General features: G+C 47.8%; 1 protein-coding gene across 1 annotated transcript in view; it reads left to right on the forward strand.

Annotated features, from left to right (window-relative positions):
* Positions 1 to 768: 768 nt before the first annotated feature.
* LOC144150264 (xaa-Arg dipeptidase-like) overlaps positions 769 to 24,765 on the forward strand; it is a 41,922-nt gene continuing 17,925 nt past the window's right edge. Inside the window, exons 1-2 of the mRNA XM_077682124.1 lie at positions 769 to 1,589; positions 21,222 to 21,367. Coding sequence (XP_077538250.1) covers positions 1,361 to 1,589; positions 21,222 to 21,367 — 375 coding nt within the window. The 5' untranslated portion in view covers positions 769 to 1,360. The remainder of the gene's footprint in view (positions 1,590 to 21,221; positions 21,368 to 24,765) is intronic.

Consider the following 24,765-nt stretch of genomic DNA (forward strand, 5'->3'; position numbering starts at 1 on the left):
CCGACCTTCAATCACTTGTTTGGCTAGGCGCCCTGATATTTTTTTAACAACTGCCGAAAACCGGACGCGTTGTGGCCACTGTGGCCGAACGGTTACGTCCTGGGCTTTCTAGCGAACGACCAGGGCTCAAGCTGCAGCAGCGTTTTTTTCTTCTTTATTTGGTAGGGAGGGTGGACCGGGGAATTGTTTTTTAGTGTAAAGTGCTTTTCCAGTTCAATTACACAGGTCATTTTCGTAAATGGTCGGGGTTCAGCAGCTTTTAGCTGGGTTTATGCTGAAGGTTATTTTCTAGGTTACCTAGTCATTGATCTTTTAGGCGGGTGCGGACATGCCGAATCAAACTTCTGCATCACATAGGAGTGCCATTGCGTTCCAGGTCATTCACCTTTTTTACAACATGTGTTCTATAAAGAGTAGAAGATACTACGCCGCCTACACAACGACAAAATGCACCGCGAATAGGCGAAGCGACCACAGCGCCGCGGAAACCTAAAAACAGCTCCTAAAAAAAGTTGCTTCAGAACAAAGCTCGCTCGCGCCGTGCCTATTACGGTCACAACAGTGGAGTTTCACGTGCCCTACTTACATCGTTTCTTTTTTTTTTTTTTTTGTGCAGTGTAAAAATAAGAGAACACAGTTCGTTACGTCCCACTTTCTCTTTCGGCGATAGCAGGACGAGCGAAACCGCGCAGCTGGCACAAGTACAATTCTCCTCCACACTCGCTCCCTTGCGAGAGAGAAAAAAAAAAAAATTTCCTCGCGCTGTCCCGGCGCGTGCCGGAGCCAGGCTTCGCGACGAGTGGTCCCGCGCGCTCGTACGTATGCCCCCCGCAATGAATGACTTTCCCACGATAAGCGCCTCCACGCCGCTTCTTCTTCGTCGTCGACTAGCTAAGCGCTGTACGACGTGTTTCCGTCGCTCGCGCCGCCCGCCACCCCCTTCCAGTGTAGCGCGCTCGCGCCCGACTGCCAACGAAGACGACAGAACGAGCCTTACGTGACCCACTTGCCGCCCCAGCGACGTATCAAGCGCAAGGCCATGGCTCCTTCCGACTGTTCTACTGCCGGCGAGGCGTGAGATAACCTTTGATCGAGAGCAATCAAGTTTTCCTTGGCCGACGACACAGAGCTCCCGCATCGGCCAGGGACGCCGCCGCGCCGTTTCACAAGACGCCGAACTACTCGGCCGCCGCCTCCCTTCCGCATAAGCGTACTCGGCGTGACTCGCTGTCGTCTGCTTTCAACAACGCCTGCTGTCACAGCAGACGACGCAGTTGAAGGTAATTACCCCGACGGAAGACTTGGCGCTGTAAGTGAGCCCTTGTGCCGTGATCGCTCTGAGCATACGCTGAGCTCGGACATGGAGGGACACATTGCTGAGACCATCAACAAGGTGATCGAGGGTCGATCGGTGGAGTTTTGGACGCTGGCGAAATACCTGTGGGACCGGCCGGAGCTGGCGCTCAAGGAAGAGTCCGCGCACGCGAAGCTCACGGAGTTCCTGGAACACCACGATTTTAAGGTCCAGCGGAAGTACCTGCTCCCCACCGCGTTCAAGGCCGTGTTTGACGCTCCAGGAGGAACGGAAGGTGGGGTGTGCTTCTTTTTTTTATAGGTAGCGTCTATTATCCCGAAACCATGAGAATTACCGTCAGATATTTCTCACGGCAGTCGTCTCACTGGCTAAGCACGCCACCCATAGATTCTATGGGATAAATATTTCTTAAAAAGCCGTCCTTGCAGCTGTTCCCGTAGCTCTTTGGTGTAGTAGTTTGTTTTAAATGTGAAGGCTCACGTTGAAATCCGCAAATGCAATGTTTTTTTTTAGCTTGCAGAATTTTTCGGCCATCGTGATTTTGTTAGTACGTTTTTTACTCTCGTTCTTAACCTATTACGTGTTCGACGCATAGGACTTCTAGAATGTGTTAATTACGTTTAATATAGGTTGTGTTCTCTGCCGTTGGGCTGGGTTAGATTAGGTTTGTTGCAGATGGGCTGGATTTCAGTATGATATGACGCGTTCTGTTAGGTTACGCTATTTGGTGATGTTATGTTATGTTAGGTTACGTCGGGACGTAATAATATCCAGGAAAATTTATGCCAGCTAGGTTAGGTTTTATCGTAACTGCCGTGAGTACTTCCCCGAGTGAATTCTGACTGCTGCCATGAGATTAGACGCAGCTTGTCTGTATATATGAAGTATTTAAAATAAGCGCGATGTTCGGGCAGAAAGGGGTTGGGGGGTTTGATGGGTTGAGTTCGCCGTTTTTGTTTTCGAGCTAGTGGGCGGAGGAACCATAATCACTGGGAGTTATTTTTTTAATTGGGTTTGTCCGCCTTCACTGCTAGAATACAATATCTGTCTTTAAAACCACCCTACTTCCCAATTTAAACAGTGGTTTGAATTCTTTCATTTTAATATAGTGCTTACTTTAAAATCGGTACGTATATTCGTCTTCACTGCTTTAATGCAACTGCGGCTCATTAGGGCGCTGTACTTCTTAACAGAGTAGATTTGAATTCTTGAGCACAACATAGTGTGTACTCAAAAATCAATGCATGCAATGGTTTTCTCATCCTGGCAGTGGCGTCATGGCTCGACATAAACTTATTTCCGAACCCGTCCGAAAAGAAAAAAAGAATACCATGTGCAAATGCGCAGTAAATGCGAGTGGGGGGGGGGGGGGTGGCGGAAAGCACAGATGTTTCGTGACTCCAGTGAAGCGCCCTTTAACGGGGGGGGGGGGGGGGGTGTTACGTTTTAGCGCAGAAACCGCTGCTATTGCTCTTGATGTGCTCGGAACACTCGTTGGTGTCGGCATGTTTTGCGGCCGCTATGGTGCCTGTCGGAATAGTGACGGCGTGTCGAGCGGAAGAACGTCTTTGTTGCCGACGCAAAGTAGGGGGAGATATCGCCTTCTTACAAGTTGCCCGGCAAATGTTGCTCTTCGACGGCGGAAGTATCTACCGGTTGAATGCGCTGCTTTTGCTCAGAACCTGCAAGGTATACCTTCATTTGAAGAGTGAGAAAGGATACGGGTCGCGAGTACTTCGTAAGTGTGTTTGGCACACACACGTATGTATGGAAGTATATGGGAATTAGGTTATGCATACACACCCGTATGGTCGGCTTACGTTTTATACACAACCATGCATATGTGCCTACCAGCACAAAGAAATCGACAGCACTGCGTGCGTGAAGATATCACAACGTGCAAAGGGTTTTGTCCAGCTAAGCTTGTTGGAAGGCGATTGAGCCGCAAATATTTCGCGAAACAAAAGATGTATTAGAGTGCTTGTTGTAGCCTGTTTCGTAATCTGTATCGTAACGTGTTTCGTAATCTGTATAAGCAGTCATTTCCGAGAACCACAACGCGAACACACTTATCCCGGAAAGGGGGGGGGGGAGGAGGAGTGGCTGGAGGAAATACTTTTATAATGTACTACAAGACACGGTTAAAGGGAGGGTGAAGCTGTTCAGCCTCTCTGCTCTGTGTGGTGTTCTTTATTCCGTGATCCCATGGGTCGAGGCCACCGCCCGTGGCCTCGGGACGATCTCCCGCTGAGATTCGAGGTAAGGGCAGCCGGCCAGGGACACCTCCTAGACCTCCCTCGTTTTCTTCAATTTGGCTTTTATTTCGGGATTATGCTTACTGCAAAGAAGAAAAGGGGGCTCAAAATAGACGAAGACAAATTAGACACAAAGAACGCACACACCACCCTGTTTTCGTTTTTTGTGTCTGCTTCGTTCTTCGTCTTAGTCTTTTAAAATCGCGCCCCCTTTTAGTTTTTGTAAGCATGAAGCGACCAGCTGAACAAGTTTTCTTATGTCACATTTTTCCTGGATTATATTGGCAGGCCCAGGCCATATAGTTCGTAAAATACGTTGTGGCAACGTTAAGCTGAAATTTAGTTAGAATAATATAACTGTATGGGTTATTGTAAAAAAATTATCATGGGCGGTCTCTACTAACGTGAAACCTGGGAGGAGCGAAGCACGCTGTCGTTAAGTGTTCGTGGCGCGTTAGCGTTTTTTCCAATAGAAATGAAACCATTGCGGGGTGAGGTACACATCTTTGCTCGAAAAGTTTTGTTTCTTTGAAGCAGGAAACGTTCTAGCGCGAGGCGCAACGAGTGTCCCGGTGTTTCTTAGTACGCGTTAGGAAGCGTTTCCGCGAGAGGCGCAAACGGGTTTGCCGGTGTTTTTTTAAGTTCAGTGTGTTTTATGGGCTCACCGTGTCGTCGTACCTCGCTAACGGTCGACGCGACTGCCGGAATCAGGCGGCGCCGTGGGACAACGCACTCAAGTAGGCTCTGAGGCACATTTTTCTGGGGGTCACGCTGAGCCTTCGAAAACCACGCGGTTTTAACAGTCATAACAGTTCGAATCTCGTGAACTGCTGGCGCTTCTCATACATCTCCGCGTTGTTTAGAGCAGAGAAAACTGCAGGTACATTTCATGCAAAATCTGTTTATATAAACGGCAGCCCCCACGTTCATTTAGTTAGGAACGCTCGTTGGATTTGTTTTTACGATGGTGAAAAAAAAAAAAAAGCGGCCGCGCAAAAAAAAAAAAAAAAAAAAGAGGCGCGTTTGATATGACTCCCAAACGCTCCAGCCGCCCAAAAAAAAAATTAAAGCCGTTCCACTCAAAGTGAAAGCTGTCCGAAGTGCAGAGCAGTGATTCGCCATAAAGGGGCTGCAGCGCCGTTATCAGCGCACGGCTTCCACCTATTCCATTTGAAATTCCCCGCCTTTCCCGTGCTCGCGCACCCCCTGCGTAAAACTGCGCCAGCGGGAGTTGGGTTGTTTTTGTGCCTGCTTTAATTTCGTATGCTGCAGCTGTTTTGCGCAATTTCGAAACCGTAATTTTTTTCTTGCGCGGCAGGAGCCTTTCTGCGTCAATCCGAACGCGCCATTTTTGTAGCGTGAGCTACACCGACCGAGATTGAGTAGCTCCGCGTGGCTCCTGAAGACCCGTGCTGCGCAAGCGCGGCACATGGTCCACTTGATCACCATGCGAGGGGTGGCCGGGTGTGGAACCGATGGCTCGTGCGTCGCAGCAACACCGGCGTGCGCCGGTCGAAACACACCCCACTCGTCCAGCATCTTCGCCGACCTCCGTTCCGCACGTGGTGGCCCTGTCCACTTAATGATCATCTGAGGGGTCGCCTTGTGTAGAACCGATGACTCGTGCGTCGCAACAACACCGGCCTGCGCCTGTGGAACCAGCTTAGCACTGGCCCGGGCGATTAGTGACTCTGCACCGGAGTACATGAGTCACATAATGCGTATACCGTGTGTGTGTGTCATTGAAGCAGCAGTAAGCATGATAATCAAGCTAATCCTAGGCAATCAGGAAAGCTAAGGATAAGCAGCTGAATTTTAAGGCACGCTACGTATAGCCTGGCATAGCCGAGCTAAGCCACTGCTAATTTTTGCTTGCGCGGTAGCTTTTTTCGCTTCCTACAGGTGAAACCAACCCAATAAGCGTTCCTAACTAACTGCCAGTTATATACAAAGATTTTGCCTGAAATATACCTGCAATTCTTTTTGCGCAAAACAACTAGGAGATGTATGATAAGCGCCAGCGTTTCACGAAGTTCGTACGGTAATGACTGTTAAAACCGCGTGGTCTTCGAAGCCTCAGCGTGACCCCCTAACGACAGTTCATCAGGCTCTACTTGGGACTGTTATCTCGCTGCTCACCGCCTGATTCCGGCAGTCTTATCGACCATTAGCGAACTACGGCGACAAGGCGAGCCCATAAAGTGCTGTGCACTTAAAATGGCGCGTTCGAGAAGCCGCGGAAAGGCTCCAGGCGCGTGAGAAAAAAGAATACCCCCATGAAATGATGCAAAACAGCTCCCGCATACGAAATTAAAGCAAGCACAAAAAGAACAGAACTTGCTCTGGCGCAGTTTTAGGCACCGGGCGCGTGAACACAACGAAAGTCTGGTCTGAAATTTTAAATGCATTTGTTGCAGCAGTGAGCTGATAATGCTGCTGCAAGCCATTACGGTGAATCTCTACTGTGGACTTCAAACAGCTTACGTACGCGTTACGTTCTAGCGCGAGGCGAAAACGAGTGTCCCTATGATTTAGTACCGTGACTACGTGAGACGACGGTTACGATGACGACATGAGACACCGACAGCCCGAGACCCTTAGGGGCTTCGCCCACAAAAAAAGAGGAGGACAAAGCATAGCAAGTTTAATTAAAGAAAACAAATCTTCCTCCAGTTTCTGTATTCATATTCGTATCCCCAAACTGTCGTCACTCGCAGAAAATAAAGAAATCACAAAAAAAAAAAACTGGAGAGGATAAAATTAAGTGGCCGGATTCCTGTCATTTTGCGAACCGTCGTCCGTCGTAGAAACTAAACAAACAACACTTCGACCGCCTCAACATATTTTTTTAAGGGATTAAATATCTGTTCAATAAATGCATACCTACTAACTGATTACCAGTTTACGTTACACGTGCGGGGAGAAATTGTGAACGCCTTCGTAATGTCAACGGTAAAAAAAATAGTATATGTATTCATACAAAAAAAACAGTCAAACGTCGCAGTCTTGTCGCAAAACTGCTATCAATGCTCTTAATTTTCTGTGTTGTCAACATAATAAGCAGTAACACTTGAAGAAGTATTGAAATGTAGAACAAATATACAATATACTCTTAGCGAACGGCGAAGAAAAAAAAAACAGAGAAATAACGAACTATATCCTTCTGAAACTAACAGATACTTGCTTGCAGCGTAGGTTATTCCTTTATAATTAACAAAACACACAGCGTTTGGTGGGACTATTTATTTTAATGCCGCTTTTTTACCCAAGTATCTTTTTTTTTTTTTTGCAAATATGCGACGGTTAGGGAAAAACACAACGCCGGTGTGCTTTATGCGAATACATGTATTGCTTAGGGGCAGCGTGTCAACCGTATCGTACTGCAGGTAATCGCACCAAAACCAATCACAAAATGCGTCAAAATGTACACTTTGGTCACAGAATGCAAAAACATTATCTTTTGACCATCGCAGCGGAAGTGTCACTGGAAAAAAAAAATACATTTCTACAGAAAACCCGTTCTACATGGTGCGTGAATTTACCGGCGAATTCGCTGCTGCGTTTCTGCTCGTGTTAGAAAACGACATGTTTTTTAGGCTCTGGTAATGTAGTGCTCGGCCGCTCGTACTGCACCGCAACAATGAATTCGCTGGTAAATTAGCATCATGTGAAATGGTACAACGAGATTTCGGCGCTTGGAACTTAAGAGGAAAGTCCGTGGTAAGCGCACCCCGTCCAGCTAATTGCCGACCGTCCAAAGCTTTCGGGATCTAGGCAGCCGGAAGGTAGGCTTAAGAGGGCGCAACAGCCCAGCCCAGCCAGCACCCATCCTGCGGGGCTCGTAGTCTTTGTCCCGGGCTGTGTTCATGAGCAAAAATAACGTCGCGATACCAACCTGTTACGGGAAAGAGTGCCCCACCTTCGATCCAAACTACGGCAAACTGTTCAATCAAGAACATATGAACTAAAAAAAAAAAAACCCGCCGGGAACATGATCCCACATACCACGGGATTCCCACGTAAACACGATTCCCACATACGACATACCATGATTCCTACATTCCCACGTATGGTGAGTTGGGGAGGCGGTGACGAAGTCCGAAGCCGTTAACGCAGTGGTTGCCGGCAGCGGCCCTGAAGCAACCAGGGCCGCGGTTTCGCCCGCCAAAATCCTTAGTTTGTTCTGAGCAGCGGCTCTCCGTCGCGTCACGGTACGTGCACTAGCAAAACACCCCCAAGAATGGAGGCCTTTCATAGGAGTTGCGCATGCCTGGGCAGAAAGGGACCCCCAGAGAGAGTTGGCGCGCTTTGCAGATAGGATTCCTAGGATTCGACGCAAAATCCTCAGGTGGTTTTTGGAGGAGATGGTTTTCTTGCTCACTGTGGCTGACAGCGCGAAGAAGTAGATGGGGAAGACGCCTCATAAGCCCCCTACGCTCGATTCGTCCATGGAGTCTACGGCTACGGGCAACTAATGAATAGAAATAATGGAATGCAGTAAGCGCCTGTAGCCATCTATAAACGGGTTATCTCTCAGTATATGAATGAGAAATTTGTTTTTTTATATATAAATGTGCAGCGGCAGCAGAAAATGCGGTGAAGTGAGCGCAAAACATTTCGCTGCCTAAACAAAATTGTTTCCAATACTTCGTTCGGATATTTTGGGTAAATTACCGGTTTCCTTCGAGTAATTTGAGACCGACGACAATTTATCCTTGCGCACTCCTTCTCGGAGTGTGTCCGCACATCTTTATTTTAAATAGCAGTAGCTGTCACAATTTTGGTGGGTTACTTTCAACGAATTTAACAATTTCTGGCAGCAACGCACATATACCGTATAAACCGGAATATAGGTCGAGTTTTTTTCCAAAAAAATCCGCACAAAAGTCACCCCTCGTCTTATATAGCGGTCATTGGCAGAATGTAAATCGTTGTCTGGCAACAATGTGCAAGCGCAGTCCGTCGCCATTGCCATTCGTGTCGGACTGCTCTCTCGCACTATCAGGCTTTTATTTGATTTCGCTTTTCTCTAGTTTTTCGTTTTTTACTCGTTTATTGTGCGTGCGTGCGTACATTTCTGTACGTCTCTGTTCCGAGATGAGTGGCGGCAGTTGATGCCAGTTCACCGCGGCGTAAGCTGGCGGCGATTGAGTCACCGAGCAGAATGCAAATATAGCGGCGCAACGCCAGTTAGGCGTTTCGGAGAAAAGTGTGCGGTACTGGCGGAGCTAGAAAGCTAAGCTGTGTGCGTGCAACCCCCGAAACTGATCGTTCCGTGGACGACAAGCGGTCCACCCCGAGTTGGAGAACAAAGTGGCGGACTTCGTCCGGGAACTTCGCTCCCGATCGCTCCGGAGGCCATGCGCGGACCGGCTCCGCGAACTGTACAATGAGTGGATAGCCGGCGACAACAAAAAGACCTATACGGGCCGGTTGCGACCGTGTCAAGTTGGGTGTCCTCCTCTTGGCAGTCGCTGCCCGACGACATGGTTTCACGAACGTTCAGGAAGTGCTTCATCAGCAACGCGCCTGATGGCATGGAAGATGACTGCGAAGCAGTCATCCTTGGACGACTCTGAGAGCTCAGGCGAGTGACTTCGGCAGGCATAGTGAGTGGCAGTGACGGACGGGCGTCGAAAATAAGTATAGACATTGTGATTGAGCTTCTGTGCCGAATTATTTTTTTTTGTGAACTTTTGCCACCTCAGGGTAGGGGGTCGACCTATATTCCCACTCGACCTATAATCCGGTTTATACGGTACCCACTGCGCAAGACTGCGCGCGAAACGGTGTTCGGCAGAAAAAAGATTTACTTCGGCTATTCGTTTGCAATTCCAATTTCCATCGCGCATGTATTGAGAGCATAAACAGAAGAGAATGACAGGTACAATCAGACCGGTATCGAATCAAGGATAGTCTTGTTTTTGGTTCGCGTTTTGCGCGGCGCGAGCTGGCCGTCTATAGCCTTGTCGGAGACGACCGCTTCCCACGGCGGTCCCCTCATGGCACTATTTTCCAGTGTATTCCCACGTAACACCGTTCCACGTTCTGCTGCGAAGACGCACGAGAAAACCTGGCCGGGCTCAGCGCGAGTTTCCGCATACCTTGACTTGTCCCTTGGCACAAGAATTAATTGTCGAGGAAGAGAGAGCAGGTGACACTAAGTCGAGGCCAGGACAGGCAGCATACACCAGCTACGAGCGTTGTCACCAAAATAACAGGTGACGCAATTCTCCCAAGTCACCAATGGGTATTCCATGCGTTTTCTTTTTTTTCGCTTTTTCCCGTATTTTCGCGCAAGAGACGAGCGTTTTTTCTACGACGTGACCCTCACGCGAGGAGCGGCCGATGTATCCGGGAAGCGTTAAAAAAGGGAAACGAGACACGAAAAACAAAATATCTTCAGCACGGTAGTTAGGTGGGACATTTCCTTTAGCCTTATTATCACCCCCCCTCCTCCTCCCCCCCCTAAGCAGCGATTCCCAAAGAGCTCATAAGTGGAATTGGATTTATTGGGAAATCTTTATTGATTCCTGCAGTGCGTATTCTCGCGCGTAGACAGGGCCTACGTCGTACTCCCGGCGGGCTTGCGGCGCAGATCCCCGCTTGCCGTTTCCGGCTTACCGCATTAATGCCTGGACAGGGCCTCGATTGCCTACGGGAACGGGTCATTGTTGTTCTTCGTTGATGCTCGTAGTCGCGGCTGTATGCGTCCTGGTTAAGCTTCATCTGGTTGCTTGATGCAGTCCCACATCAATTGTACACCGGCGGCCTTCGTCTTGAGGCATGCCTTGAGCTAGTCGTAAGGGTGTCACTCGGGGTACATTCTTTGGAGTAGTGCTGGGCTCGGCAGCGTGGCGGTTTGTAGTTGTCTGAAATCAACGGCCTGCTACCTGCTTTGCCCCGTGCATGGCGGCGGGAGAAGCCTGCAGGTTAGACGGAGGGCCTTGGACATTCCATTGCACTGAACCATAGCCGACGGGCGCCGTGGGCGCGGTCGGTTAGTCCTCACGCCCTGGCATGTGCCGTTTCATTGCAGTTTTCATTTCTCTCCGATGCCTTGCCCGTGTGCTCCGGATACCGCTCGATCCGTATGTTCTCCTTTCCTTTCACTTTTTGTAGTATGCGAACGGCCGACAGGGCGATTCTGCCCTTGGCAAAGGTCCTTACAGCCTGTCTGGAGTCGCCCAGCACGGTCTGGCAGTCCCGGTCTGCGATGGCCAGGGCGATGGCTATCTCCTCGGCCGCTTTGGCTTGTGTGCAATTCGTGCTGGCTGCCAGGCCTGTGTTTCCGTCGGCGTCGACTATAGCGGCGGCGAAACCGTTGCAGCTGGCATACTCGGCCGCGTCAATGTATCTGGCCTTGGAGCTACTGGCGTGTGTGTCTGTGAACGCCTTGACTACGGGTGTTCGTTATTTGGAACTAGATATACTGTGAGCTTGCGTTGTATGTCTTCGGGAATCCAGCATTTCGACCCGTGTTTCTCATGGTAGCCTATGTTGACGTTCTCGATAATAACTGGAACGAATTATTTTGATCAATTTCCTGCAAGTATCAGTGCTTTAAACGCAATGGTGTAAGTAAAGCGCATTGCAGTAGGAATGGGGGCGGCGGAGGGGGGGGGGGGGGGGAGGGGGGTAGTGCAGGCTTTAAAGGTATTTCAAACACTTCGCTGCCCAGTGCTCCCCAGGTGAGGTGTGATGTCACCTCGCACGATGCAAAACACTAAACATGGTCATAGGGTACGCCCCGAACCTAAAGCGACCTACGGGATACCAAAACATTATAAACGTAAACAACGAGCAAAAGGCATCTTAAAAAACGTTTTCGTAGTCATAAAATGGCAAAAATGGCTAGACGCCGCTGGGCCTCGAATCTGGGCCCGTCAGGTCCAGTACCCCGAACTCTCCTTCGGGGCCACAAAGGTTTTATTTTACGGCAAAACCCTTGAGAAAGCCGTTTGTGTGCGCTGTCCGCAGTTCAATATACAAAGACAATTGCGGGCGCTCGTGCGCGTGTGCATCGTGCTAAGCATACCCATTCATGGTGATTTGCAAATATTGGCAAAAAAAAAAAAGAATCTCCTGCGCTCGCCGCGTGCCTCGAGTGCACGTTTGGCAAGGCAAGTATACCCACGTACGGAGATTGGCCAACATTAGCAATAAAAAAAAAAACTCCAGGGTTTGCCGTATCGTGGCAACACTGGCTCGAACGAGAAAGGCACGACATAACGTACGCCCTTCGCTCGTTCGCCCTCGTATCGCCGTCCGCATGCGCTCAATACCCTAGAAGTGCCGAGACTTGAATGTCGCAGCTGCTGGAGGTGATCATATACTACAAATGGCCCGGCCTCAGATAGTTCGCAATGCCGAGGAAGAGGCCGCGCTTCCGAGAGGCTCGGCGTGCGCGGAATTGGCTCGAGACGTTGAGTAGCGCGTTGCCGAGAGGCTTACGAAAAAGGCTGACCGAAATGACGAGCTAACTATGACATTGCTCAACATAAAATCATTTTAATGCCATGTCGCCGACTTAAACCACGGCATCACAACACAGCAAAACCCGCCTTTGTGCCCGTGATTGATCACCTACAACAGTTACACCATTCAAGTCTTGCGCGTGGGCGCAAGCTTCCAGTGATTGTTTTCTTTATTGTTACACTTTGAAAAACCAATTGCGCCATCAAATCAAACACAATAACAGTAAAACTGCTAGCCAAAACCTTGCCAGCAGAAAGCGGCTGTTTAAACGCAATGTTGGGCACTAAACGTTTTCTAACGCGCTCCCTGATTTTGTAGTTACTGCTGCATGTTTCTGTATAGTAGGGCAGCTATTGTTGCTGGCCGTAATGCTGCCGGCGTCATCAGAAAGCCCCGACTCAGTTATTTTTAATGTTACCGCGCTCGTGAGCACGTGCCTTACAAGGAGCGCCTGGCGGCGTTCACGCTTGCGTGTGGCGCTCCAAAATACCAAGAAAACAGTTCCCGTGCGTCCACACCTCAAGGGGGGCGGGGCACACGACAGCTCGCGCTACAGACGCCCAGTTTGCGCAGCCGGTTGCCGCCGGTTCTAGCGCGTGCTGACACGTTCGTCGTTGGGAGAAATGTGAAAGCCTGCAGACAAAATGATCCGGGCCCGCCGGTCATGCGTGAGGAAGACAGCGATATAGATGGATATGACGATGAATACTACTACTACTACTACTACTACAGTGGAAAGCGACGACAGAATATTTAAATAACTAATTTCCAACGTAATGCAATCCGTGGCTGCGTGTCCTTTAGTGCTTACATAGAACCTCGCTATGCTTCGTCTTGCGGGATTTAGTGGAAGATCCGCAATTTTTGGAGCACTTACAGGTTCTTTTAGGAAAGTAGTCCAGCCCACCAAGTTACCAAGTGCCCGCTCCACGCTCGAATGCCTGTCTACAGTGACGCGAAAAGGATTGTGTCAGTAGCTTTCTGGAAATGTATTGCAAGTTCCGTTGAGCAGATCCGTTTACCATGCGGGGCCAGGACAGAATGTACTGCAAAGATTTAAAGGTACCGCCATGGGTTGACAACTGTTTCAGGGCGAAGCTGCTTAGCAAATCGTAAATGTTAGTGTCCACAGTTAAAAATGCCAAGAAATTATCGAGCACGCGCACGTGAGCGCAGGCCTAGAGGCGATAGTCGGGCAGTTAACAAAACCAAGTAAATGCTTAGCGCTCGTGCGTGTACTCCTCGCGACAATCGGCATGCGTCGCGTGCGCACGTTTGTCAAGCCAGGCATACCCACTTAGGGAGATTGCCCTAGATTGCGGTGACCGCCCCGCAGTAAAAAAAAAAAAAAAAAACAAGAAAATGCCCAGCGTTTGTGAGTGCGTGCCTAGCTGCAACCGCCCCACGCAATCGACGCATGTTTGCAAGCCAAGCACACCCACTTGAGAGAATGGCCAAGATTGGCAAAAAGAAAAAAAAAACTTTCCAGCGTTCGCCCTAATCCTGGCAACACTTGCCCGGAGCGAGAAAGACACGCCATAGCGTACGCCCCTACAAGGTGATGTCCAATGATTATCAGTTCCAAAAAAAATGAGGAAAGTTCGCACTTTTAGTAACAATGACGGAGTAAAGGTCGTTCAGGCAGCGAAGAAGCAAATTGGCTGCTATCGTGGACCTAAACCGTGGTGATGGTCGTGAACGTTGCGCACAGCTTCGCTATCTCCATGTCTTACGCGTTAGTGTGAGCCTCCTTCATTTTTTTCCTTACAATTCACAAGGGTGTACTACCAGTGAAACGTAGGAAAACAGAGAAGGGTATGTACCTCCCATGGGTTGTTGACTGCTACCCGTGTAAGAAGACAGTTGTACACGTGTGCCGAGAGTTTGGGACGATTTTTGTTATTTTCTTGGACGTGCTTCAGCGGACCTTTAAAAAAAAATTCTGTGTACACGGGATCCGTTTTGCACCCATTGACAGTGATTACGAGGCGTCATATGATGGTTCTGGCCCTGCACGGCATTTGGAGGTACATAGCTACTCGCCCTCGTGACGTGCATGCAAAGCGTCCTAAGGAATATTTCTCCGATTCCGTAAGACTGATGATTGAGCTGTGAGTGCTCAGCCTGAACCCTACATAGTGGCTGTCGGTGATAGAGACTCTGACGAGGTCACAGGAATTCAGCGTCGAACCCCCTTTAACAATCGTTCCATACAGCATCGAGGGAGTGACACCCCACAAGCAACGGGGGGGCGCTGACCAGCAAAGCGTGAGAGAACACTCGGGAAGGACTCACGCACCCGGCTACCCCAATTAAAAGAAGAATGCTTTATCATGAAAGGAGGAAAAGGGAGGAGCAGAACAACAGAATAAGAAAAATGAGTCAAACCTCTGAAAAATGCATAAAAATAAAAATACAAGGACTGTGAAGTGACGCCGTAGTTCATTTATTTATTTATTTAACATAGTACCCACAGCGCATATTCAGGGCATTACAGTGGGGGGTGGGGGTGGGGTGGGGTGGAGGGAAGAAAGTAGAAATTCGTTCAAAATACAGGCAAAACTGAAATATCACGTAATGCACAATGACAAGCCAAAACCCGGCATGTTCAACGAAGATACACTGCAAAGAACACGAAAATACATCATTAGATATAATTGTTAATACATTTTTGGGTAGCGTATTCCATTCGCTAATAGTTATGGGGAAAAAGCATACTTGAACAATTCGGTTCTACAATTTATTTCTTTTATTTTACAGGAGTGATCTGTGCTTAGTGAAACGTAGTCTGGACTCATTAAATAACAACTAAAATTTCACAATGTTTTTTCTTTGTAACGAAAACAAACATGGAAGCCTCATATGGTTAGTGCATTGGGTGTCCCGACCGGAACAACTATTGGCTGTCCCTATTTACAGGCATATTTCGTGTTTGTGTTGCTCTCTTCGTTTTTCTCTTTATTATCCGTTTACGTCGCGTTCGCGTGACCGACGTACACAAGTCATTTATTTTTACTACTCATATATGCTGATCTCTTTAACTATCAATTGCCCCAAGTTCCACAGAAACGTCACTTCAGATTTTGACGCTTGCACCGCAGTTAAGGCACTCGCCCGTCGTTGCACGCTGGAAACAGCCGACATGCTTACAAGCGGGAGCCTGTAAGTCCGGCCCACATGTGTCCCAGGCTTCGATTGCCGGTAGCAGTGACCGCGGGGTGCGGATTTACTGCGCAAAATGAATCCCGTATTGGTTGCGCTCCGCTCACGAGAAGGAAGCGTTCCCGTTTCGTTTTAGCGCCAAGAGTTCACGTACGGCTGTGTTAGCCGTGCCCTGCCAGATACAGTATAGAACCACTTATAGCGAACACGGTTTTAACGAAATAACGGCTATAACGAACAAAACTTTGTTTCCTATTACCATTTGTATAGGTCGAATTTGTGTCCAGATATAGCGAAAAGCGGATATAATGAACTGATTTCAATTTTACGGTGTGTTCGTTATAAGCGGACTCGACTGTATCCTGTATGTATTAAATGAGCCTTGAATACCAAATATAGAACTTTTTTTTATATCTGAACGAACTAGCTTTTCGTAATACCGTGGGCTGCATTAGAGCCACGAAAAAAGGTTTTTTTTTTCCTTTTTTAAAGCGGAAACTGTCTCAGTGGGAACTATGGCGTCCTGTAAAAAGAAACTAAGACATTTTCCTGCCATACGACGATTGGCCTACCGAAAAGCTCTGATAAGATATCGGGACACACGTTGCGTGTCGGAAACCGGGCTACCGTTTTGTGACAACGGTTACTCAGAAATCGTCAAAAAGGGACGGTTCTTGATAAGGCAACCATGGAGAAGGAATACAATAGCATACCTTGATCTTATCAACCTCGTAACGGTATAAATTTGGAACGTTCGGGAGTGCGTTCGCGTGAGGCGCGGAATGTAGTCTTGCGGTATCTTTTTTTTTTGTTTACAATTTGGGTCTGAAAGTTTCTCAATCGATTAAACCTACTTTCAGCGAAAATTGGGCAAATGTTATCAATGGGTCTGGCGCACACCAGACGCATTTTGATGTCAGTGACCTTTCGCGATTCTCCCAACTTTCTTTAGTAAGAGATGGTAAAATTTTTCGTGTACAAAAAGAAAGAGGTTTTGGAAACTTTCAAATTTCCCGGTATAATGCAGTAATACGGAGGCGAAGTTCGTAATGCGGGCCAGCACTAAAAAAACCATAGCTGTCAATGTGTGACCTGCACATTAGCATTCAAAAGATCGAATCAAATGGAGCTAGTCGTCTCGCTGCAAACGCCCGGTCAACTTTCTTGGCGGTGGATTAGGCCAGCGTTCGCCGATTGCGCACGAAAGATTCGATGACATGGTTAAAAGTTCACTGGAAAGGGCTGTGGGGTCCCAATGCTTGAATGTTTTACTCAACATCGCGACATTTTGCTCAGGATTTTCGATAAAGCTATTATCATTTATACCGGGGAAAATCAGTTTTAAAAAACACTATCTTGTTTTTGTCTTCCAGGTTGCGTAATGCTTTCGCATTCGCAACTCATAAGAGGGGATTAGATTTCTCTTCGCTCTTTTTTTTTTTAATTCCACGCATACATGATCTTGTTAGAGAGCTTAAAAAAGTGTGACATAATACTGTCAGGTCGGAAGGGCACATTTCAAGCAAAAATTGGCTGGCGATTACTGTACTCCTGATGCTATATTTGGGCGGAGCAGCATTGCGCTGCGGCAGCATTCACTCGTGGGTTCTCTAGAGGAGGCGGAAGAGTCAAACTTTATTTTATGATATAAATAAAAGAGAGTTAAGGCCTGTGGCCCTTCTCACAGCACCCCTCCCTATTCCGGGATCGAATTAGACGGCAGCTACCATGAGCCTATGCGTGGGCGGCGTGGATTGCGCTCAAGAAGAGACCGCGAACTGCGTCTTAAGCGTACGCACAACCACGGCCGCTCGATGGAAACTAGACCTAGTTTCCATCGAGCGGCCGTGGCACAACGAACGCACGAGGTGCTCGACAGCGAACGCGCCGTCGAGCGCTTCGTGTGGGGCAGCGTACTGCCCCTTCCCAACCCCTACCGCACCCTTCGGAGAGCGCTGGCTGGCACCGCCACGGCGAACCGCCCTCACCTCCCAATTTCGCGAACCCGCCGCGGTGGCTCAGTGGCTAAGGCGTTGTGCTGCTGAGCACGAGGGCGCGGGTTCGATTCCCGGCCGCGGCGGCCGCTTTTCTGATGGAGGCGAAAAGCAAAAACGCCCGTGTGTACGAGATTTCGGCGCACGTTGAAGATCCCTAGGTGGTCAAAATCAATCCGCATCCCTCGACTACGGCGCGCCTCATCGCCTGCGTTTTGTCGGCGCGTTCAATCAATAAATCAATCAATATATCAATAAATAAATAAATAAATAAATAAATAAATAAATAAATTAATTAATCAATCAATCAATCAATCAATCAATTTCGCGACCCTCTCCTCCACTGCTTTCTTTCATCGTTCGCTTCTTGTTTCACTCGTCGGTCCAGGCCATCGTTCCCTCGGTTACGCTGACAACCGGCTCAGCCCAGAGACGCCCGCCAAGGGGCAGCGGCCTGAAAAGGAGCTGATTGATTGCACAATTGTTTTTAAAAAACCGGTTTGGAAGGATGGCGAATACTAAACCCTTACATACCTCCGGCTGGAACTTGTGCCAGCACGCTGTTTGCCAGAAGTGCGCACGCTTATGACAGGGGGTAGTCAGGGGTCCGCCCTTAAAGGGACACTGAAGTGATTTGTAAACGTTGTGGGACGGAATGAATTAGTAGTTAAACCCTCCCTCCTTGTTTTGCTCGCGATGACATTCATACCTGTCATTTTAAGAGTGGGTTCTTTCTTGCAGAATTATGCACATTGTGCTTACTTCCAACGGCATCAGCGAATCCGTATAGAGCGCGTGGTGACATGATTCCGCAGGTACGGGGAATATGTCCCATTGCTTTGCCGTCTACACTTTTTTGTTTATTAGAAAACAAGTTTCAATAAAGGAAGCAAGCTTTGACCTCCATGGTTATCACTCTGCTTAGGCAAACCTTTCGACAGATAAGTGTCCATGCTTTCTCCTAAGCCAAATTATTTCGGAACTGCTATCATTGAAACACTTTATCATACCCACCTAAAGGAAGCTGGGAGAAGCGAAAAAGCTTGCGAACATCAAACGTTCGTCAAATGTGCGTTCAACCTTCGCTGGAAGTACGTGCAAGCGACTGTTAAACCTCCAGACACTCCAACGGCAAACTCAGAACGAGCCCATGCGACAATATTTCGCGCACTACGCTAACGCTTGTACGAACCATTTAAATATTGTCACGAAGCCAAGGACGACGCAGTTGTCTTGAATGAGAAATAAAAATTTACATGGTTCGCGGCAATATACAAATTAGTGATTTAAGAGATAAAGGTATACTATTGTAGTGCTGCTTTATTATGGATACGTGCATCGCCTTATCTACAAGTGCTGTTTTTTAGCGATTTTCAAGTAATCGGTTTGACGCAAAGAGAGACCAGTTTGACGCACACGACGGGCGTCCGGAGATCTTGTGGGAGGTTTGTGTTCGAAGAACCGCTCTATGGGGAATTGCATTATTTTTTTTTTTTTGTTGAAAGGACGCCATCGGTCCAACTAAGAAAGCTTTCGCTTTGAAAGTGTGTGGGTGTACGTGAGGCCAACACCTCCCGCACCAACTTTGTCAATATTTGCGGTTTAGTATCACTCGGCCAATATTTAGTGGGGTTCTGTAAGAAAATTAATGGATTTACCCAGACATCCGTTGGCTGAACGAGAAGCTCTGATAAGACATCTGGACACAGGCGCGTTGCTGGAACAGGGAATCCATTGTGTAAAAACGCTTACTATAAAATCGCGGAAAAGCAAGTGTTCCAGATAAGAAAATACACGCATCGATCATGAAGGAGTACAATAGTATACCTTTACCTCATACACCCCGTATGCTAATACATTTAGATCGTTCGTACATGCGGTTCTTGGTCGCGAAAATCGTCGTATGACTTCCTTCTTCGCTTAATTAAGATTTGTGTGTTTGAATGCTTTACAATCGCTTGGACGGAATTTCAACGAATATTTGACGCTCTTTAGCTATAATTTTGACCCCATTTCCACGCAGTTTTGATGTGGCAAAGCGGTGGCGGTGCTGTACACTTTCTTTAAGAAAAAATGGTAATTTTTGCTCACTGCTGGACGAAGGCCGGTTTCATTCGTGGGAAGATTTCGGTCGAATAGTTAACGAAGATGGCCAGAACGTTTTTGCGATGAGGGAGGGATTGTGCTGTCTCAAAGCGCCTTCCTATTGCAGTCGAACGAGTCAAACGTAGCTTACCAGGCACTCGGGTATGATATTATTGCGAAAGCACGATAATTCCCGCTTGCCTAATAGCGTGTGCGCCGTGGCTAAGATACGGTATTACAAACACCATTGGCTCCGACCGCACCTATGCGCCGGTATAACTATTGCACAGGCCCTGTACGCCGGTATGCGCACGCGTTACGTCCGAGGCATGTATGTGACCACCCGACGACAGAGCTAACGTCCTCTGTTCAGGTCACACGCCGTGAATTGGTGCCCGCAGCTTGACGGTTTTGTAACGGACGAGCCAGCACTCCAGGTCTGAGTATATAACGATAAAGATAAGAATGTCAGGGACAAGCAGTCAGCGCTCTCTTAAAAGATACGGATGTCATTCAAAGGTGAGCCTACAAAAAAAGAGAGATACTAATGTCGAAGTCTGTGCACAGAAAGACAGCGCAGAGATACAATGAGATGGTGGTGCCACTAAGAAGCGTACTGCACTCTTTGAACGATATGAAGGTCCAATGATACCGTAAAACGCTACTGTGACAAAATACAAATGGCAAAGGCCACAGGCAGGTACAGAGATATCCAAAACTACAGATGCCGACGGGAAGCGGTATATTGGTTCTCTTTAAAAGATACCCATGTTACCTGGTAGCGTGGTGTGATTTCTTGCGTGATAACCTCTCCTTGTAAGGCGCTGTCGGTAAGGCCAGGGAAACCATTCAAGACTGCTTTAGAGCTGTGCGGTTGCACGCATTCCACACGAAGGTTCTTTATGCACCAGTTGACGCTAAGAAAAGAGATTCAACGTAGCATACAATGTATTCCCTGGACATCACGACGCAACCGCAGCCCCCATCAATGATAGCTGACTTGCTCTTCACTATTGTAACGGCGTAAAGAATACGTGCAATGCCGACTATGCTCGCCAGAGCCAGTAGCGATTATTCTGTTTCCTGCAATGTGATGTAGAAAGCGCAATATAACTACTAATCATACACCCGTAAAAACATGCACAAAGATGCTGTAGAACAATGTCCACACGCCCTATAGCGTGTGTGTCGAGACGTGGTGGAGGGGGACAATTTGTGTGTCTTTGAGTAGGGGTGGGTGTCTGAGCACAGAAGACAATACACAGTGTGTTGTGATTCTTGACAGCGCAGTTAAGCGCAAAACGTTGTCATTTTGGATGGTTTTATATTCATCACAGTGTCTCAGTGCTGCGTTTTCCCTTGCGTAAGAGCGAACATTCAGATATACCACAAGGCATGCGCAACGTCGAGCAAGAAGCGTCCTCAGCAGGAGCACGGGGAAAAGCTCCTGTCATTTAGTCTTTGTAAGCAAGGATGGAGAAACCTAAAGTTGGGCGAGTTGGTACGTATTCATGATGGAAAGTAACAGCGCAATAAACGACGAGGGAAACAGAAAAAAAATCACAAGACGGGCGCTGACTCGCAACTAGTATTTTATTGGAAAGGAACAGAAATTTATAGCCGACACCAGATCACCACTTCAGTCTTCACCACACCAGGTTGTACGTGTCGGCTATAAATTAGTGTTCCCTTCCAATAAGATACTAGTTGCGAGTGAGCGCCCGACTGGTGCATTTCTTGTGTGTCTCGTGGCTCATTGCGCTGTTACTTTCCATGATGAATGATGGCAAAGTGCATCGTGCTCTTAAGCTTCGGGTCACTGCTTCTCACGCAGATAAGCAACTCGTGCCGGTCAAGCTGTATCTACAAAGCCACGCGTGCCACTCCGTGTCGCACACGTGCCTCTTTACGCGTTTCCACCAATCTGCACAGGTCCAACGGTTGCCTTCCTGTGCGAGTACGACGCCCTCCCCGAGATTGGCCATGCCTGCGGCCACAATCTTATCGCCGAGTGCTCGGTGGCGGCTGCCCTCGCCGTCAGCCAGGTTATGAAGGAGTGCCGCAACCTCCGGGGCAAGGTGAGCGACCACTGGTATGGGTAAGGCTGTGAGATTACAGAACGCATCATCTGCAATTTCTCCCTACGTGTAATTAAACAGTTCCCGGACAAAACCTCTGGGCGCTGTCTGACGATGCTTACGTGTTATATACACGACCACCCTTCGATGGAGCAATCACGCTATTTTACGGTTCTCAATCCGTCCTAATACATCTTACTCCATCCTAATGCACGTTTATTGAGCTTAAACCCTCGTAACTTATATTTATCCATCCCAACTGAAGCAAGCCCGCAATAACCCATCTTTTTGCAACTTAAGCCGTTTTAATTAATTTTAATACTCCGTATTCTTATCTTACTAACCCATAGTCTCAATAACTAAGTAATGATTACTTTGGTACTAATTATTTGACTTTTATGTACGGCTGGCAAACCTCCTGTCTGCAGTTGCCACCGTAGTGGTCACGCGAATTTCGGTACGGGTTAACGCCGCTGAGGATGAATTTTGTCAACTAATTAAACACGAGATTTTCGTATTAGTAAACACTTTTTTTAAAGTAGGGGTCACAGCCTCGAAAATAATGAAGTGAGATATATTATGTCCCCATACACACACAATCCCTAAAAGGACTTCTCTTCGAATCACACCTCATGGAAGAGAAATTCGCTGCTTTGAGAGGGCAACAACTACAGTGGAAGTAATTTTTGTCAATTTGGACAGCGGTGTCTCATGACGCACTCGTTATGAAGAGAACTGGTGAGGGGATTCACTGGCCACTTCTCCGGTTGCACGTCCCATAAGTAACGCACCCCGACCTGTCTTCAGAAACAGCGTGGCGGATGAGCAGACAGCCGTCGGTCACCTCGCGCCTCTCACCAGTACGCTGATGCACCGCCACTGGCTATGGGAATGGCGCTGATGATCGAAACCGCAAATAAATACCCCTAGCGTCTTGTAAGAGAGGAGAAGGTCATGATGGCGATGCAAAGTTATGTACAATCAGTCAAAAGTTTCTAGGCCATGCCAAATGGGGCATAGCCCGCAAAAAATTCAAATTACCAGCGTATGCCTCTCAAGCGAGGCTACAATTTAAAATGCCAGAAAAAACAGGAGAAAACACGTTTCTTTTTCACTGTAATAACATGATACGCTTGTGGTAGACGTTAATCTTTTGCTTTAAATTTTTTGTGGCCAAGAAACATTTATGTTTGTCTAGAAAATTACGACAAGGACTGTACGTGCGTACGTCTTAATGAAGAGAAATTTGTCAAAACATTATTCGTTTCGTGTGGGTCGCAGGTACAATAACAAGGTAGCGCTGTTTGTGCAAAAACTGTGCGCTTAGCGGTGGCGTACGCACTTCCGGCCTTTGCATGTGGCGGTCAGTGCAGCACCATTCACGGGCGCATCCAACTTCTCAGCGTCTTAGTCCAATGATGTGCGTCCGTATTAAAACCAATTATGCTTGGTCGGCACACATTAGGTTGAACTCGTTGTTGTAGGCTGCCAGCTGCTGGCGTAGCCCGCCAGGGAGCTGATATGCAACGCGCCTTCAACCCCAATAAGGCCTAAACCAATTAGACAAAACAACGAGTTTTCACCCGTGGGCTCCGGCATCGAGCCTCCCTAAATGCATTAGAAGCGGAGTGGGCAGATGGCTTTGGCGAGGCCACACCGCAATCACTGCGGCGATGCGTGTTGCTAGACTTGTCTAGGGAATCGACGCATGATGAGTGGGAGTCCGATTGCGCTCCAATTACCGTCCGCTAGGTGACCAGACGGAAAAATATGGCGATGCTCGGTAGTACTCAGGAACGTTGACAGTATTGTGCTTAGCATCACATTGATGGGAGGGGATATACGTCTAGCATTGGGTGGTCTTTTTTTGAGACGGGACTTGCTGGCTAGTCATACACAGCGGATACAAATAGGCTGCCAATGGTTATGAGGAGGACGGTAATATCAACATGATCATAGGACTCAGGAATATTATGCAAGTCTCCGTGTGTGACCGTTTATATTTTTGTTTGTTAACGTACACATACATAGGGGCAGTCACATCAAGTGTCCCATCTTGGTTGCTCGCCTACTACCGTACTCGGCTGGCTTGTAACTCCTTATGCCCCCACGAGGGGAGGGGTGGAGGGAGTGCTTGCTTGCCGACAGAGATACCTATTCGCACTTTCCAGCAACGGTGGCGCCACCGCGCGCATTTTTTCCGAAGCTGTTTGTAGATGATCGGCGTCCTGGGCGAAGGCAGCCGGAGCGTTCTGAAACGTGAGGATTGAGAACGGAAAACCAAAAAGCAATCGAATGTGCAGTGTACCGCAGTAGAGAAATCGCTCAGTGCAGGGTAAAGCCAGCGTTCATACCTTTCCTAGAGATAAAAAAGCCCGAAAGGTTTGGATAACTATGCTCCGCATTGGAAAAGGTGTAGGCAACACAATGGGGTTTGTAGTAGTCACTTCACGAAAACTGACTTCTTCTGGAGCAATATCCGTAGGTTTAGATCGTTCTCTCGTTATTGATGGTGTGTTTTTCGTGCGAATTGAGTGGGTTGTTTATAATTACATAGTCTGTAGCTTTTGAAACCGCAGTTGAAGAAAGGCGCCGTGCCGCCACATAGCTTTCCTGAGCGCACGCACGAGAAAAAAGTGAAGCCAAGAACCAACAGGAGAACGTCATCTTTCTTTTATTAACGTGCTGGTTTCTTTTAATAAATGCTGCATTCCAGTTGCATTTTGTGCTTTGTTGGGTTGTTTGTCCTTCGTTCACTTTTTAGCATTATGGGTGATTACTGTTTTGAACTTGCTGCTTTTTTTTTCTTTCTCAAACCCCAAGCAGGAATGGGTGATGTAGGTATTTGTAATAAATAAATAAACTTGTTACTGCAGTATCGTCGTTTCCGACAGAGCCCTGAAAGCACAGCACAGCTGATGTAACAGGCCCTGTCGTAGAGGCATCAGCGTTTGATATTTAGTTTCGGTATTTTTTAGGATACAGCACGAGTAAGTGGCTGAGAGAGTCGTGAGCGTGAGCGTATTTCCGCCGGGGCGTTTATTTAAGTGTTATAATGCGGCCACAAGGTAATTTGCTGGAAAACGTTGCTAAGGTTCAAAAGTATTTCTTTCCTATTTGATACTCCCAAAAGACGAGATCACAACAAATTAAATTTAAATGCTTATAATATTTACGTTCCAACTTAGACATCCAAACATTCAAAAAAACCACAAATGTTCTGTAAGGGGCGATAAAGGACCCCTTGCTACCGTGATATGGAACCGAAGAATAGACAGCACTTCTTTGTAAAGACTACAAACTATAGACTTTGAAACGCTCAACTGATTAGGTACCTTATTACAAACTACTTTTTACACAGCCTCAAGATAAGTTCACGCGGTCGTGTATAACAGGAT

This window comes from Haemaphysalis longicornis, unplaced genomic scaffold, assembly GCF_048455015.1.
Source record: "Haemaphysalis longicornis isolate Haplotype H1 unplaced genomic scaffold, Haemaphysalis longicornis Haplotype H1 scaffold_8, whole genome shotgun sequence".
Lineage (NCBI taxonomy): Eukaryota > Metazoa > Arthropoda > Arachnida > Ixodida > Ixodidae > Haemaphysalis > Haemaphysalis longicornis.